This window comes from Musca domestica, unplaced genomic scaffold (genome assembly GCF_030504385.1).
Source record: "Musca domestica strain aabys unplaced genomic scaffold, Musca_domestica.polishedcontigs.V.1.1 2, whole genome shotgun sequence".
Lineage (NCBI taxonomy): Eukaryota > Metazoa > Arthropoda > Insecta > Diptera > Muscidae > Musca > Musca domestica.
The window spans coordinates 20,358,242-20,372,480 of record NW_026712249.1 but is presented as its reverse complement, the minus strand read 5'-3'; the positions used below and the strand labels follow the sequence as shown (position 1 = coordinate 20,372,480).

The 14,239-nt window shown below is 29.9% G+C and overlaps 1 protein-coding gene across 5 annotated transcripts in view; it reads left to right on the top strand.

Moving 5' to 3' along the window:
• Window positions 1-14,239, top strand: part of LOC101892946 (potassium voltage-gated channel protein Shaker) — a 619,449-nt gene that overhangs the window by 557,532 nt on the left and 47,678 nt on the right. For all 5 annotated transcript variants that reach the window (XM_059121942.1, XM_059121941.1, XM_059121940.1 and 2 more), the window contains exon 9: window positions 4,448-4,577. In XM_059121942.1, the coding sequence (XP_058977925.1) occupies window positions 4,448-4,577 (130 nt within the window). The remainder of the gene's footprint in view (window positions 1-4,447; window positions 4,578-14,239) is intronic.

Sequence of the window (14,239 nt, the reverse complement as noted above, 5' to 3'; positions counted from 1 at the left end):
TTTCTTGTTCTCGTAATTTCTGGTCAAATTTGTTCTAACTGTCCGAATTTTCCATTTCTTTCTTTTGCCAGTTTTACGATTAAAAAATTAAAGAAAAGTGAAATGGTTTTCGAATAAAATCTTTTGAAATAATTACAAAGCTCAGGTACAGGGTCAGATAAGAAAAAACTGCAACAAAGTCAAACAAGCAAAAATTTTCGGAAATAGCATCAAATTTTAGAATAACTTTAGATTTTTTCGAATTGGTCGCCTTTGGCAGCGAAGCGCTTGCTTGAGGTGATCGACACTTTGGTATTTTTTAGTTCCAACCTCGCATTCCAGGTTGGCACTCCAGACACAACACCAACCCGTTGGCATTGGTATCTGGAGATTTTGGTGACAATTGTGCGCTGGAAATGAATCGAGGAACCTAATTTTGAAACCATTCTTGTGTGGCGCGTGCTGAGTGCGATGGTCCTCAGTCATGTTGGAATGTTCAAGGTCTGCGGCCAAAATGTTTGCGTGGCCAAGGCTTTAATACACCCTCCAGAATATTTTCGCAATAATATTTGGCATTTTTTCTGACCATTGCCTGTTATGGCGGCCCACACCATCACCATGACCGGCGCTTGAGTTCTTGTGGACAACCGAAGGTGCACATTTTCAGCTGACCTCTTTGGCAAGTAAACACGATCAATTTGTTTTTTTACAAACTGCTGGACAACGAATGTTTTCTCATCGGAGAAAACCAAATTCGGCAGTTCACCATTTTCCGCCAAGCGAAGCAACTTTTTAGCTCTTTTGACTCTATTTTCTTTCTGTTGCGGTGTAAGTTCTTGCACTTTTTAGAATTTCAATGGCTTTAGTTTTCAGTCTTATCTCTTTGGCATTTTCTAGTATTTATTAGTTATTGCCATTAAAAGTAGGAAAAATACCTCAAATGCAATATGATCAAATTGAAGGATAGATGTCGCTCCCCAAAGTAATAAATTTGATCCAGAAAATGTTAAAAAGGCCAGATTTAGCCATTTGAAGTTGGAAGTTGTGTTCGGTCAAACAATTATCATTGAGTTTTTCGTATTTGTAGGCTTGGCCTTTGGCCTATCGTTCTATTTATTCAGATTTCCATTATTTAGCTAAAAATATTTGGTCTTTAGTCCGTTATCGACTAGAAATGCTCATTTCAGCCAATCGAAATAATAATGTTTCCAGACTTTAAAATGCCTACAAGTATACTTTCCAATTTACATTTTTTAAAACAACTCGTATAACCGAAATCAAGATTACGGTAAAATATGTGAGCATATATCAACCTCTACATTTATGAACAAATCGTGGAATGATAATTGGACCACAAATGGTAAATTAAAAAGAGTAATCAAAAAACTTGAAATACTATTCCTTAACTGTTTTTCTAAGAGTTGGGTTGCAGTAGATAGATAATATATGGAGTGAAAGTATAGATGAACATACACATGTAAGTCGTTTATTAATCGTATTAGTTGTATTGCGCTTTGACTTCACTTTCGATTCGTTATATAGCCTTTTTCTATTTGCAAAAAAAAATTTGTATTTTAGTCCATTCCTGGTAATAAATACACATTTCAGTCGGTCAACTTTTTAAACGCTTAAATTATATATTTCAAAATTACTCGTACAACCCGAAATCAAGATGGCGGTCAGGTATGAGTGCTTATTTCAAATTATGCGCTTTCAAAAAAGTCGTGAAATGAGAGATAGTCATTTGACCATAAAGGGTTAATTGAAGAGATTTTGTAAAAAAAACTCTATATAGTATTTGTTAAATAGTCTATTAATAGATAGCATGCAAATATAGATGGCGCTATGAAAGTATACATTTAGGTCCCTAGTTTTCGTATTAGTAGACTTGCGCTAATTTACCATTTTTTATTTGATGAAAGTATTTGAATTTTAATCCATTCTCTGTAATAAGTCTTTCAGTCAGTCGAGTTCTAATCTTTGTTTTGATATTTCCAGAATTTTTTTAGGCGCCTAAAGGTATAATCTGTAATTTATATATTTCTTACCTTGTTGTGCATTCTCCATCAAGATGGCGCTCAAATATGTGTGCTTATATTAAACTCAATATTTATGAACAAATCGCGGAATGAAGGATAGACTCCCAAAATATTTGTGGTTCGATATTGAAAAGAGGTGCTGTTCACTTCCTGCTTCAATTTTGAAGTATTTTTTAACAGTGGAAACATCTACACATACACGATTCGCTATCCTTCAATAGATGTCGTTAAGAGACTTATTATTTTAGTATAGTTAGATAAGATATAAATATAGATGGCGCTATGAACGTATACATTTAGGTCGTTTATGGCTCATATTAGTAGGTTTGCGTATTGACCTTACGTGCGAAGCACTCAGACCTTGATTATTTAGCATTTTTCTATTTGCCAAAAATATTTGGCACATTTCAATCAAATTTTTAAATGTCCTAGAATTATACTTTCTAATTTATACATTGTTAAAACTACTCGTATACTCGACATCAATGTGGCGGTCAAGTATGAGTGCATATTTTAAATTATATGTTTCCGAATAAGTCTTGAAACGATGTTTATTCTTCCAAAACATTTGGCCATGAAGGGTTAATTGAAGAGAGTACACAAACAATGTGAAATATTAATTTCTAAAATGTCCATGAATGAGTTGAGTTGCAGTAGTCAGAATTCAAATATAGATGGTGTTATGAGCATATATAATTTCGGTCGCTATCTTTCAATAAATGTCGTTAAGAGACTTATTAATTTTGTATGGTTAATGTTGACCTTGCATCAAAGAATTTTCTTTTGATTTGTTTGGCTTGAGGCCTGGGCTTAAAAAACCGACAATTTTTTCATATTTCAATTTTTTCCGAAATTCCGAAAAAGACAACATTAGGTAGTTAATTGAACTTTTTCTTCTTAGTTTTAAATTCTATAATACAGCTTCGCCATCCTCCTCCCAACTGAAAATTGGAACGGCATTTGAATAATAATCAGTCTTCTGATAACCAGGACTTACCGAAACAGGCTTATTACAGCGTAGATTGTTGGGAAAAGGGACCTACAAAAACGATTCTAAAATTTCAAATTTGTAATTTTTCTCAATTTTTTTTTACTTAAATTTTGTAAAGTGTTGAATAAAAATTATTTTTAAACCATTTTGCAACCACAAAATACTACGGTATCCCGAACAAACAAGCCACATTGTTCTATTTTTAAAAAATGTTATATTGTATATTGACCTGTCTTATAATATAACAAACAAATTGTATAAATTCCTTATAAAAATTTGTATTTATTTATTATTATTTTTATACTCGTTTTTTTATGTTAATATTATGTTACGTTTAACAAAAAACGGTTTCTAATAAATAATTGTCTATAACTATGTTTTCTTGACATATAATTGTGCGAAATAATAATAATATTGTAAAAACAAAAAATCTCAAATTCAATGTTGTCTGTACTCTATATCTCGCTCTCTATATCTCTCTCTGTCTAACTCTCTCTATATATATTTAACCGCTGTCTCTTTTTCGTCTTTACTTTTTTTTCTGTTTCTTTCTATGGTTTCTTAAGTTTCTATTTTATATTGATTTCAATTTGGCATGTGTTTTTTATGATTTTCAAAATTTAATTTTAATTCAAAATTGATTTGGAATTTCCTTTTTTTTTTTGACTTTGTATTGGAAAAAATTTAGAAAATGAAAGAAATCCAAAAAAATACAAGAAAAAAATTTAAGCCCTCTAATATCACCATATTTCGTGGTAAAACTCGCCATTTCCGGACAGAAGAAATATCTAACGGAATTTCTCAGATAAATTTTTTTTTTAATATATTTTTTTGCCTCTATAACTACTCTATTCTCTGTCTCTCTCCCTCGTTTGCATACAATGACATTGAAATGGAAGAATACAACACAGCCTATTAAAAGAAAACCAGCGCCTCAATAAAATGTTTTAGAATAAGTCACCAAAGAAAAACAAAACGCCTAGATTAAAAAATACATATTTCTGCTTGGGAAATTTTGCAAAAAAAAATAGGGTTTCAGTTCCATTTTAACATTACATAAATGAAAAATAATAATGTATTTATTAAATCTTTTTTTAATATTTTAGGTAATTGAGAGAAAAATAAAAACACACTAATTTTATAACAAAAAAACTAAACACATCATTTCCACTAACACTTAACAAATAATTAATGAAAAAAAAAAAATTGAAATAAAAATTGTAAAACCTTTGGCCTTTTTTGGAAATCACTCCCATTATCCTTTCAATTCCTTGTTGATCCTTTGCAAAAAAAAAGCAAAAAAACCCTCAATCATTTCTTTTCTTTCCATAATTAATACAATAACAACAACAACTAATAATAATTACAATAACAATACCTCTAAAAAACAGTAACGCTATTTTTTAAACTACAACAACAACAATTTGAAATTTTCTAGGCGTTGTACTCTTCTCATCGGCGGTTTATTTTGCGGAAGCTGGAAGCGAAAATTCCTTCTTCAAGTCCATACCCGATGCATTTTGGTGGGCTGTTGTCACCATGACAACCGTTGGATATGGTGACATGACGTATGCAAAAACTTTAATACTTTAATTTCTGTTCTACCTCTTGTTTCCGTTTTTTTTTTTTTTAATTTTTACTCTGTCTTTCTTTTTAAAAAAATAACAAAAAACTAATTTTTTTTAATTTTTTTTTTTTGTGTTTTGCTTGTGTTAAAAATTTGTTTAAAATTAATTTTTATTTTAAATTTTTTTTTGTGTTACTTTGTTTCCTGTTTAACACCCTCCTGTTTTGAATATTTTGTGATATATAAAAAATTATGTGTTTTGTCTCTTATAAAAAAAAAACGAAAAAAATCATTATATTTTTCATATAATTTGCACATGTTCAAAATCAAAATCTTTTTTCAAAACAACTCCCCCGCCCCCTCTATATATTGATTTGCCCAAAAAAAAAAAACAAATCAAGCGACATTTGTGCTCATCTCATCACAAGCATCAATCATTAAAATTCCAAACAAAAAATTATGTAAATCATTTTCCAAAAAAATCACAGATTTTCAAACGTAACTGTACATAAAAAAAAACTTTTCAATTTTTTTCTATAAACCCGGCACCGCCCAAGCAAAAAAATGGAGGCAAAATAAGAACCTCCTCAACCAAAAACTGCACCATTTTTTTTTTAATTTTTTTCGTTGGCGAGCATAATTTATTTTTATTTTTCAATTTATATAAATTTATTTTTTCTATTTTTTTTTCAAAACTTTTTCTATTCTTTTTTCCAATTCATTTAACTAACTTTCCTGCTTTCTTCTCATGCATTATGAAAAAATATATCTCTGAGCTTGTTGCATGTTTTTTGCATATTTTCTCAAAACAATTTCTTCATCAACTTCATCTGTGACTCAACTATTTTCCAAAAAAAAAAAAAAAATCGGTTTCTCTTTCAAAAAACAAAAAAAAAAGCTTTACTTTATTTTATTTTTATTTTCATCTGTTTTTGCATGGCCTCTCTACTCTGGCTTTCACAAGCTTTCGAACAAAAAAAAAAAAACAAAATATTGTAAATTCTAACAAAGAAAAAAAATAACAACAAACACAATAAACTAACTCTACTAATTGGTTTTCAACATTCGATCATGTCATGTATCACCACCACAACCACCACCACCATTATTGTCATCGTCATCATTTGCATTTTCCTCCAACTGCAACATCAAACCACTTTTTATTCTCAATTCTCTCACTCAAAATCAAATCAAATAAGTCCATCCATCTTCTTGAACTTTTCCGTCTATCAATGTGTAAATTCAGTTAGGGTTCTCCGTTGTAGGATACAACAATACAAAAATGACCCGCCCCAAACATCAGCCAACAAAGGAAGAGAGAGAAATTCTGAATCATTTATTTAATGCTTGGGAGAAAATAATTTAAGATAGGGAAAACATTGAAAAAAAAATCACTCAATTTTTTGATTTACTCAAATTGGAGAGAGGAAGTGCTACAAAAATGGTATTAAAATGTTTATGGGTTAAGATCCCCTACAATAAATAGATTTTTTTGGAAACGAAGTGTAATATCGTGAATATGTAAAGAAATGAAATTTTACAGAATTTTACGACCATGATAAATCCTCAAGTACCTTTGAAAATCTACAAAAATAAATTTAAGGTCCTTGGAAAAAATATTCTTTATTATTCCCGGAAAAAAATAGTTTATGAAAATCGCAATATACTCTTCTTAAGGTCCTTGGAAAAAAATATTTTTTTGAAAATCCAAGTTCATTGCTTCCAAGATAATTGGAAAAAATAATGTTAGAAAATGTAAAAAATATCCTAAAGGTCCTTGAAAAATATTCTATACAATAACCTCCTTTTTTGGTCCCATGGTAATTTTAAAAAATATCGTTAAAGAATATGATCTCAGAGTTCTTGAAAAAAATATTATTGGGGTAATCCCCAAAATATCCTGAAGATCCATAGAAAAAAAATTAGTAATATTCACAATGACCACGTTAACCGGTCTGAAAGTCCTTAAAAAATGTTTAGGAAATCCATAAATATTTGTCTTAAGGTCCTTGGAAAAATATTTTGAGGAAGTTGACTTTTATTTATCCCAAGGTAACTGGAAAAAATATTGTTAAAAATCCTCGTTTGTTAGTCTCAGAGTCCTTCGAAAAAATATTTTTGGGAAAATACTAAAATATCCTTGGAAAAAATATTAAAAATAACAAAAGCTACTTTTATTTATTTATTTTTTTTTTTTTTTTTTTTTTTTTTTTGGAAGCGAAGTGTAATATCATGAATATTTAAAGAAATTAAATTTTAAAGAAGCTCTACGATTTGATATATCCTTTGGGAAAATATACTTAAAAAAATATTCTCAAGTACCTTTGGAAATCTACAAAAATAAATTTAAAGTCCTTAGAAAAAATATTCTTTATTATTCCCGGAAAAAAATAGTTTATCTCGCAATATTCTTTTCTTAAGGTCCTTGGAAAAAAATATTTTTTGAAAATCCAATTTCATTGCTTCCAAGATAATTGAAAAAAATAATGTTAGAAAATGTAAAAAATATCCTAAAGGTCCTTGAAAAATATTCTTTACAATAACCCCTTTCTTTGGTCCCACGTTAATTAAAAAAAATCGTTAAGAAATATGATCTCAAAATATTTTTGGGGAAATCCTCAGAATATTCAAAATGTTCATAGAAAAAAGATAAGCAATATGCACAATGACCACTTTAACCGGTGTTGAAAAAAATGTTTAGGCAATCCATAAATATTTGTCTTAAGGTCCTTGGAAAAAATATTTTGAGGAAGTTGACTTTTATTTGTCCCAAGGTAACTAGAAAAAATATTGTTAAAAATCCTCATTTGTTGGTCTCAGAGTCCTTCGAAAAATATTTTTGGGGAAATACTTAAAATATCCTGATAAAATATCATTGGAAAAAATATTAAACAAAAGCCATACCATAAATCTTCAGAATGATTTTTTTTAAATTATTCTTAGTAATAAAAACATCTCAGAATCTCGAAAAAATAGGTTTGAAAAATCCACTTACATTGGTGCCAAGGTCCTTAAGAAAAATATTTTTGGGATGTTCTCTTTTATTAGTCCCATGGTAACTCGAAAAAATATTGCTAAAAATCCAAGTTTGTGGGTCTCAATGTCCTTGAAAAATATGGGAATATTCTAAAACTTCGAATTAATTCAAAAATCCATTCCCAGCAATACCACATCTCAGAGTCCCTGAAAAAAATTTTCGGGAAAATCATAAAAATATCCTGAAGGTTCTAGGAACAAAATCAGAAAAAATACACGAATTGTGGCTATAAGTCCCTGGAAGGAATATTCTTAAAAAATTTTTGTTTATCCTTAAAAACATTTTTCCTTAAATTTGTTCCGCTTATCATCCTGATAGTTTAGATCCATTACAACTAAAAACTATTTCTAAAACCCACGTTTATTGGTCTCAGAGTCCTTGAAAAAAATATTTTAAGGAAAATCCCTTAGTACTTGATTAAGGTCCACATTTATCCTGACCTGAAAATCCTTAAAATATGTCTCCTAAAAATACGCATTTGTTGGCTTAAAGGTCTTTAAGAGAATATTCTTAGAAAAATTCACTATTATTGTTTGAAGGTCCTTGCAAAAAAAAATTAAAAAATTTCGATCATTGGCAGAATATCCTTGAAAAGAATTTTCTCAAAGAACACAAAAATCGTTAAGGTTCTGAGAAACTTTTTTTTAAATCTACAATTATTGGCTGGAGGTCCTTTAAAACTACTTGAAATAACTATGACCCAGCAAAAAAGATTAAAAAAAAAAACATCCAATGAATAAAAAAAATATTTTTTAATATTTTAGTCTGAATGTCACTGTTATTTGTCGCCATTGATCTGAAGGCCCATTTAAAAATGCTCTCATAAAAGGAATTTTAAAAATATTCATCGAAAAGCCAGGTTCGAAGGTTTAATGACTCTTGTAAAATATTTTGAAAAAAACCAGATCCATAAATCTTGTAGTCCTTGGCAAAAATTTTTTAAAAAATCCAAGTTCATAAATTTGGATTTCTAGTAGTCCTCGGCAAAATATTTTTTGAAAAATTCGGGTCCATTAAAAATATTTTAGAAAAATCAACTTTTATAGATCTGATATTCCTTGCAATTTTTTCATATTTTACGATTATTAAAATGATTGTCATTAAAATATATTATTAAAAAAGTAACGTTTTTAGATCCTTGGAAGAGAAGATCTTCCAAAATCCAAGTTTGTAAATCTATTGCTCCTTGAAATCATGCCCTTAGGTCTGCTTTCTTTTTAAAATTATTGCTACACTATACATCAGCATTCCCTTGGAACTGTTTTTTTTTTTTGTGGGAAAAATATTCCTCATTGGCCTTCTATAGAAAAAATCTACAGTGCCCTTGAAAGTGCCATTTTTTTCTAAAAAAAAAAAAAACATTTAGCGGCTTGGAAGTATAATTTTTATAGAATTTTTTAAGAATAAATAAAAAAATAAATGTATAAAATATATATTTTTTAAAATTCTGCAGTATTTTGGAACATTCTTTTTCCATTTTGTAGACCCCCATGATCTTAGGAGACATGTTCTTTTACTAGGTTTAATATATTCGTACAGGCCCTCCACAAACATATATCTGTCTTTGATAGGTTATCTATTAAATTATTCACTGATATTACACTACGTTTCTAAATTTACATTCAAAATCGAACCTATTTTTTCCATTGGACACTAAAATGGAAGGGAGTTTGTGGGAATACAGAAGAATAATACCTGAATTCTATTGAAAACTTAAATCGACGGAATTAAAACTACAGCATTAAAAAAATCTGATATAAACTCAAAACGCACCAATGCTATATTCCCCCTCAAAATAAGCTAACATCGCTTTTTAGTAATAAATGCAAAACAAATTTGAATCCATTCAAAAGAAAACCCCAAAAACTAATCGGTCTACATTTAAAATGATTTTCACACTGCTTTTTTGTAAACTGAAAATCTGCCAAACAATTTATCAATGAAATCAATTGATATTATGCTTCTTATACAAGAATATTATTTTATGATATTTATCAACGTTTATTTGCATGATCTTTAATTTAAGTACATATTTCAATGATCAAACCAAATAATTTTTCATTGGCAGTATTAAAAAAAAAAAATTAAGACATTATGTCAGTCTCGTCATCAAAGCGAATTCAATTTCATTAAAAAAAAGGAATGAAGATCGAAGTTTTTCCTTTTAGTCTTCCATAAAGCAAGAATTTATTTCACGTTAGAAGTCGAACTGGATAAATATTTGAAAATTACAGCAAAATCTCAAATATTTCCCAGAATCATCGCAATTTTTGAAGGGAAAATTACATGAAAAGTCCACTGGTGACAGTGTATCGAATAATATTTTGTAGAAAATTTTTGAATTATAAATATCATTTCTAAGCTGAAAATAAAATATGCTTGGGAAGTGTTAAAATATTTCTTAAATCGAAAGAATAACGTTTATAAAAATTTGAAAATTGCAAGAATTAAATTAAAAACAAAAACATACGAGGGTGATATGTGGCACCAATGTAAACTTCGAAAATTTTAGGATCATATTCAATATTTTCAAATAAATTTGTTATATTATAAAATATCCAACTTCTTTTGGTGCAGGTTCAAATTGAAGCCAAATTTGATCCTAAATTTTTATTTGTCCTTCCAAATAAAATATCGGGTATTCTTACTAAATCTTTTTATATGCAAAGTCGCCAAAAGAACCGAATAGGATTTTAGGGTTTAAAATACTCTAATCACTGAATTAAACCTCATATTGGTTCATATGGCAACATTTTAGAAATTTTGATTTAACTGGCATACATGTTGTGAAGCCCAAAAATGTAATAGTTTTTGTCTAATGGGCCCCTTTTAAATATTTTTGTGGAGTTTCATAAAAATTTAATATCCCAACTACAGATGTTGTATAGTTTTTTTTTTTTTTTTTTAATTCAAATGATTTTTAGGGGTTTCATAAAAATTATGGATCAAAAAAAAAAAAAAAAAAAAAAACAAATTTTATGACTACACCTCCCGAACTGGATTAAATGACCCCATCATAGCTACTTAATAGGTTTTTTTTTCGTAAAATTGCCAATAATGCCTATTTTGTCTAATGGGTCAATTTTAAATTTTTATGAGGTTTCGTAAAAAGTGCTGGTCAAATATTGATTATAACTCCTGAACCGGTCAAAATATCCCAACTACAGATGTTGCATAGATTATTTTTAATTAAAATGATACCGATATTGCCTTTATCGGCTTTTGTACGTTTCATAAAAACTACGGATCAAAAATCAATTTTTGGGCTACAACTCCCAAACCGGTTTTAATGAAATAATCATAGCTTTTATAAAGCTTTTTTTTCGTAAAATAGAAAACAGTACCTATTTTGTCCAATGAGCCCCTTTTCACATTTTGTATAGGGCTCATAACTGAACCGGTCTAAATATTATAACTACAGATGTTACATATATTTTTTTTTAATTCAAATGTTAATAAGCCTTTGTCGAATTTTTGGGTGTTTCATAAAAACTACTGATCAAAAAACGATTTTTTGGGTAGAACTCCCGAACAGGTTTAAACGACCTAATAATAGCTATTTGATAGGTTTTTTGTAAAATTGCAAATTATACCGATTATGGGGTTTCATAAAAAAATCGGATCATATATTGACTATTCAGTTTTACCTCCTAAACCGGTCTATAACTCCTGAACGAACTATAGATGTAGGATAGTATTTTCTTAATTCAAATGATAACTATATTTTTTTTGGAAAATCGGTTTATTGACTACAGCTCCTGAACCGGTTTAGATGATCCAACCATGGCTATTGTATAGGTTTTTTTTCGTAAAATTTGAGATGATGCCTACTTTCATTATAAGACCTTGTTTCGTTTTTCGGGGTTTCATAAAAAACCGGATCAAAATCTTATGGCAGGTATTGTTTTTTTTTAAATGATACCTACATTGTATAAAATTGGTTATAACTCCCAAACCGGTTTAAATTAAACAACTGCAGGTTTTTTTTTTAATTCAAATAATACCACTTTCCTAATAAGCCTTTTTTCGACTATTTGAGAATATCCAAAAAACTCCGGGTCAAAAAATCAATTTTTTCGACAATGATTCCCGAACCCGTTAAATTGGCCGGATCATAGGTATTGGATAGGTTTTTTTCATAAAATATAAAATGGAACTTAATATTTTTCATATGGCCCCTTTTTCCTTTTTTGTGGAGGTTTCATAAAAAACCGGGTTAAAAAAATTAGAATTTAATCTGTAAAAATTCCCGAACCTGTCTAAATAAACTATCCACAGTTTTTGTATAGTTTTTTATATACAAAGGATATTTATATTGCTTAAGGCACCCTTTTTCGAAATTTTAAGAATTTCATAAAAGCTCCGGGTCATAAAAACGATATTTTGGCTATAAATCCCGAACCGGTTCAAATTATGCAATTAAAGCAATTGAATACGTCTTTTCGTAAAATTTCGGATAATGCATATATTTTTCTTAAAAACCCCGGTTCAAAAATTCGGTTATAACGGATGGTATTTTTTTATTCAAATTATACCTTTAATGCCCAATAGATCCTTTTTCGACGTTTTGAGGATTTTATAAAAAACTTCTGTTCAAATTCAAAAATCATTTTTATACCCTACAACACTATGTGTTGGGGGTATTATAAGTTTGATTGGGCCAAAAATTATGTAACACCACGAAATATTGGTTTCCCACATAGGAAAGTATATATGAATCTTCCTAGCTCGCCGAGCTGAGTCGATCTAGCTATGTATGTCCGTCCGTCCGTCTGTCCGTCTGTCCATGTTAATTTGTAATCACGCTACAGGTCGCAATTATGGCCCGATCCTTACGAAATTTTGCACGAAGGTGGGGTTAAGGTTAGAATAGAAGCCTATTTCTTTTGGAAACGATCGCCAAATGTTTAGGGGTTGAAATGGACCAAATACTGAAAAAATGTCGGATTTTGCAGTAGCTATACAGGTCGCAATTATAGACCAATCGACGCGGAATTTCGCATGTAGCTAGAGTTAAGGGCGAGGAAGAAGCCTACCAATTTGGGTGGTCATCGGATAATATTTAGCGGGTAAAATAGACCATATCTTTTGTGTTGAAAAAATTCAAAATTTTTCGTTCAACCGCGTATATTTTAAATTCCGGCGAAATCACAAAGCCATGTCAAGGTTACTTCTGATCTTAATATTGATGTTAACATCCGACAAATCGGATATATATCAAAATATGTGCGATATATATGTCTCTCAAAGAAGATATGTTTGAAAAATCTCTTATATGTCGACAACAGCTGAACTGATTTCGACAGTTCTCATTAATTCAGAATGGCCTCTTGGCAGGAAAGAAAAAAAGTCTAAAAAATCGCATAAAAATATCTCTCTAAAGATGAAAATATTGATTTTGTAAAATTTTCTCATATTTTTTCAATTTTTGTCATATTTTTGGCATATTTTCATTTTGAATTAAACATTTGGTAATATTTCTACAGCTAACAAAACTAAGTAGTTAGGATAGCAGGATATCATATACAGATCGCATTTGTGGCCCGATCCTTACGAAATTTTGCATGGTGATAAAATGAGGCTCACAATGTAAGCCTACTCTTTTTGGAGATGATCGTCATATATTTAGCGGTTGAAATGGACCAAAAAACTGCAAAATTGTCAGCAGGTCGTAATTATCGTCCGATCCTCACGCACATTTGAATGGGTGTTACCGGTCATTGCAAAAGCCAAGCAGTTTTGGATGACCATCCAAAAATATTCAATGTGTGAAATAGTTTGCCAACTTTTGTAGACAAAGTAAGAAAATGTCCATTCCAGTGACTTTTTGGAGAATTCACAAATACTGGAAAGACGCACTTCTGACTATTTCGTTAACGCCGATTCCGTTGAAGAATATAGTCAAATGTCTGTATCTCATATAGATGCGTTTCAGTCAAAAACCAATAATAAATGTTAATCTTTTGCCACTTCTGAGAGATTATAGGTCTTTGGGAAGTATTGGTTCCAGATCTAGGAAATGAGCAAATTAGTTTAAGTTGCTATTATTCGAAAATTAGAGAACGGAACTTGATGTTTTCCTTTTATTATTTGTCACAATATCTTGTGCAATTCTTTCGAGTATCTCGTCTATATAAACTGTATCGTTTATTATAGTGTTGTAGGGTATTCAACGGTCGGCCCCGCTCGACTGTAGCCTTTGCTAACTTGTTTTTTTTGTAACTTGTGAACCGGCTCAAAAAGACCCAATTACAGGTATTGGGTAGGCATTTTCATAAGATTTTTTTTTTTTTTTTTTTTTTGATTGGCTAGGTGGGTCTTCTCCGAGGATTGAACCCAAATATTTGAATACCCAGGTTTATTCCGCAATGAAAAATCACTTTCCCGAGATCAAGGTAAAAATACCTATGAGTTTTTATTGAACTAGAATTAAAACCAAATAATTTTTTGTTAAACGTGTTCTTCAAACTCTAAAATCTCAAATTACAGCCACTTCACCTGCAAGATGTAGCCAGGAACTTCAAAACATCTACATAGAACTCAGGAAAGTATTTCAAAAAATGGGGGTCTCAAAATCTCAAATTGTATGGAAGATATAGCCTGAACCCTCAAAACACAAAATCTAA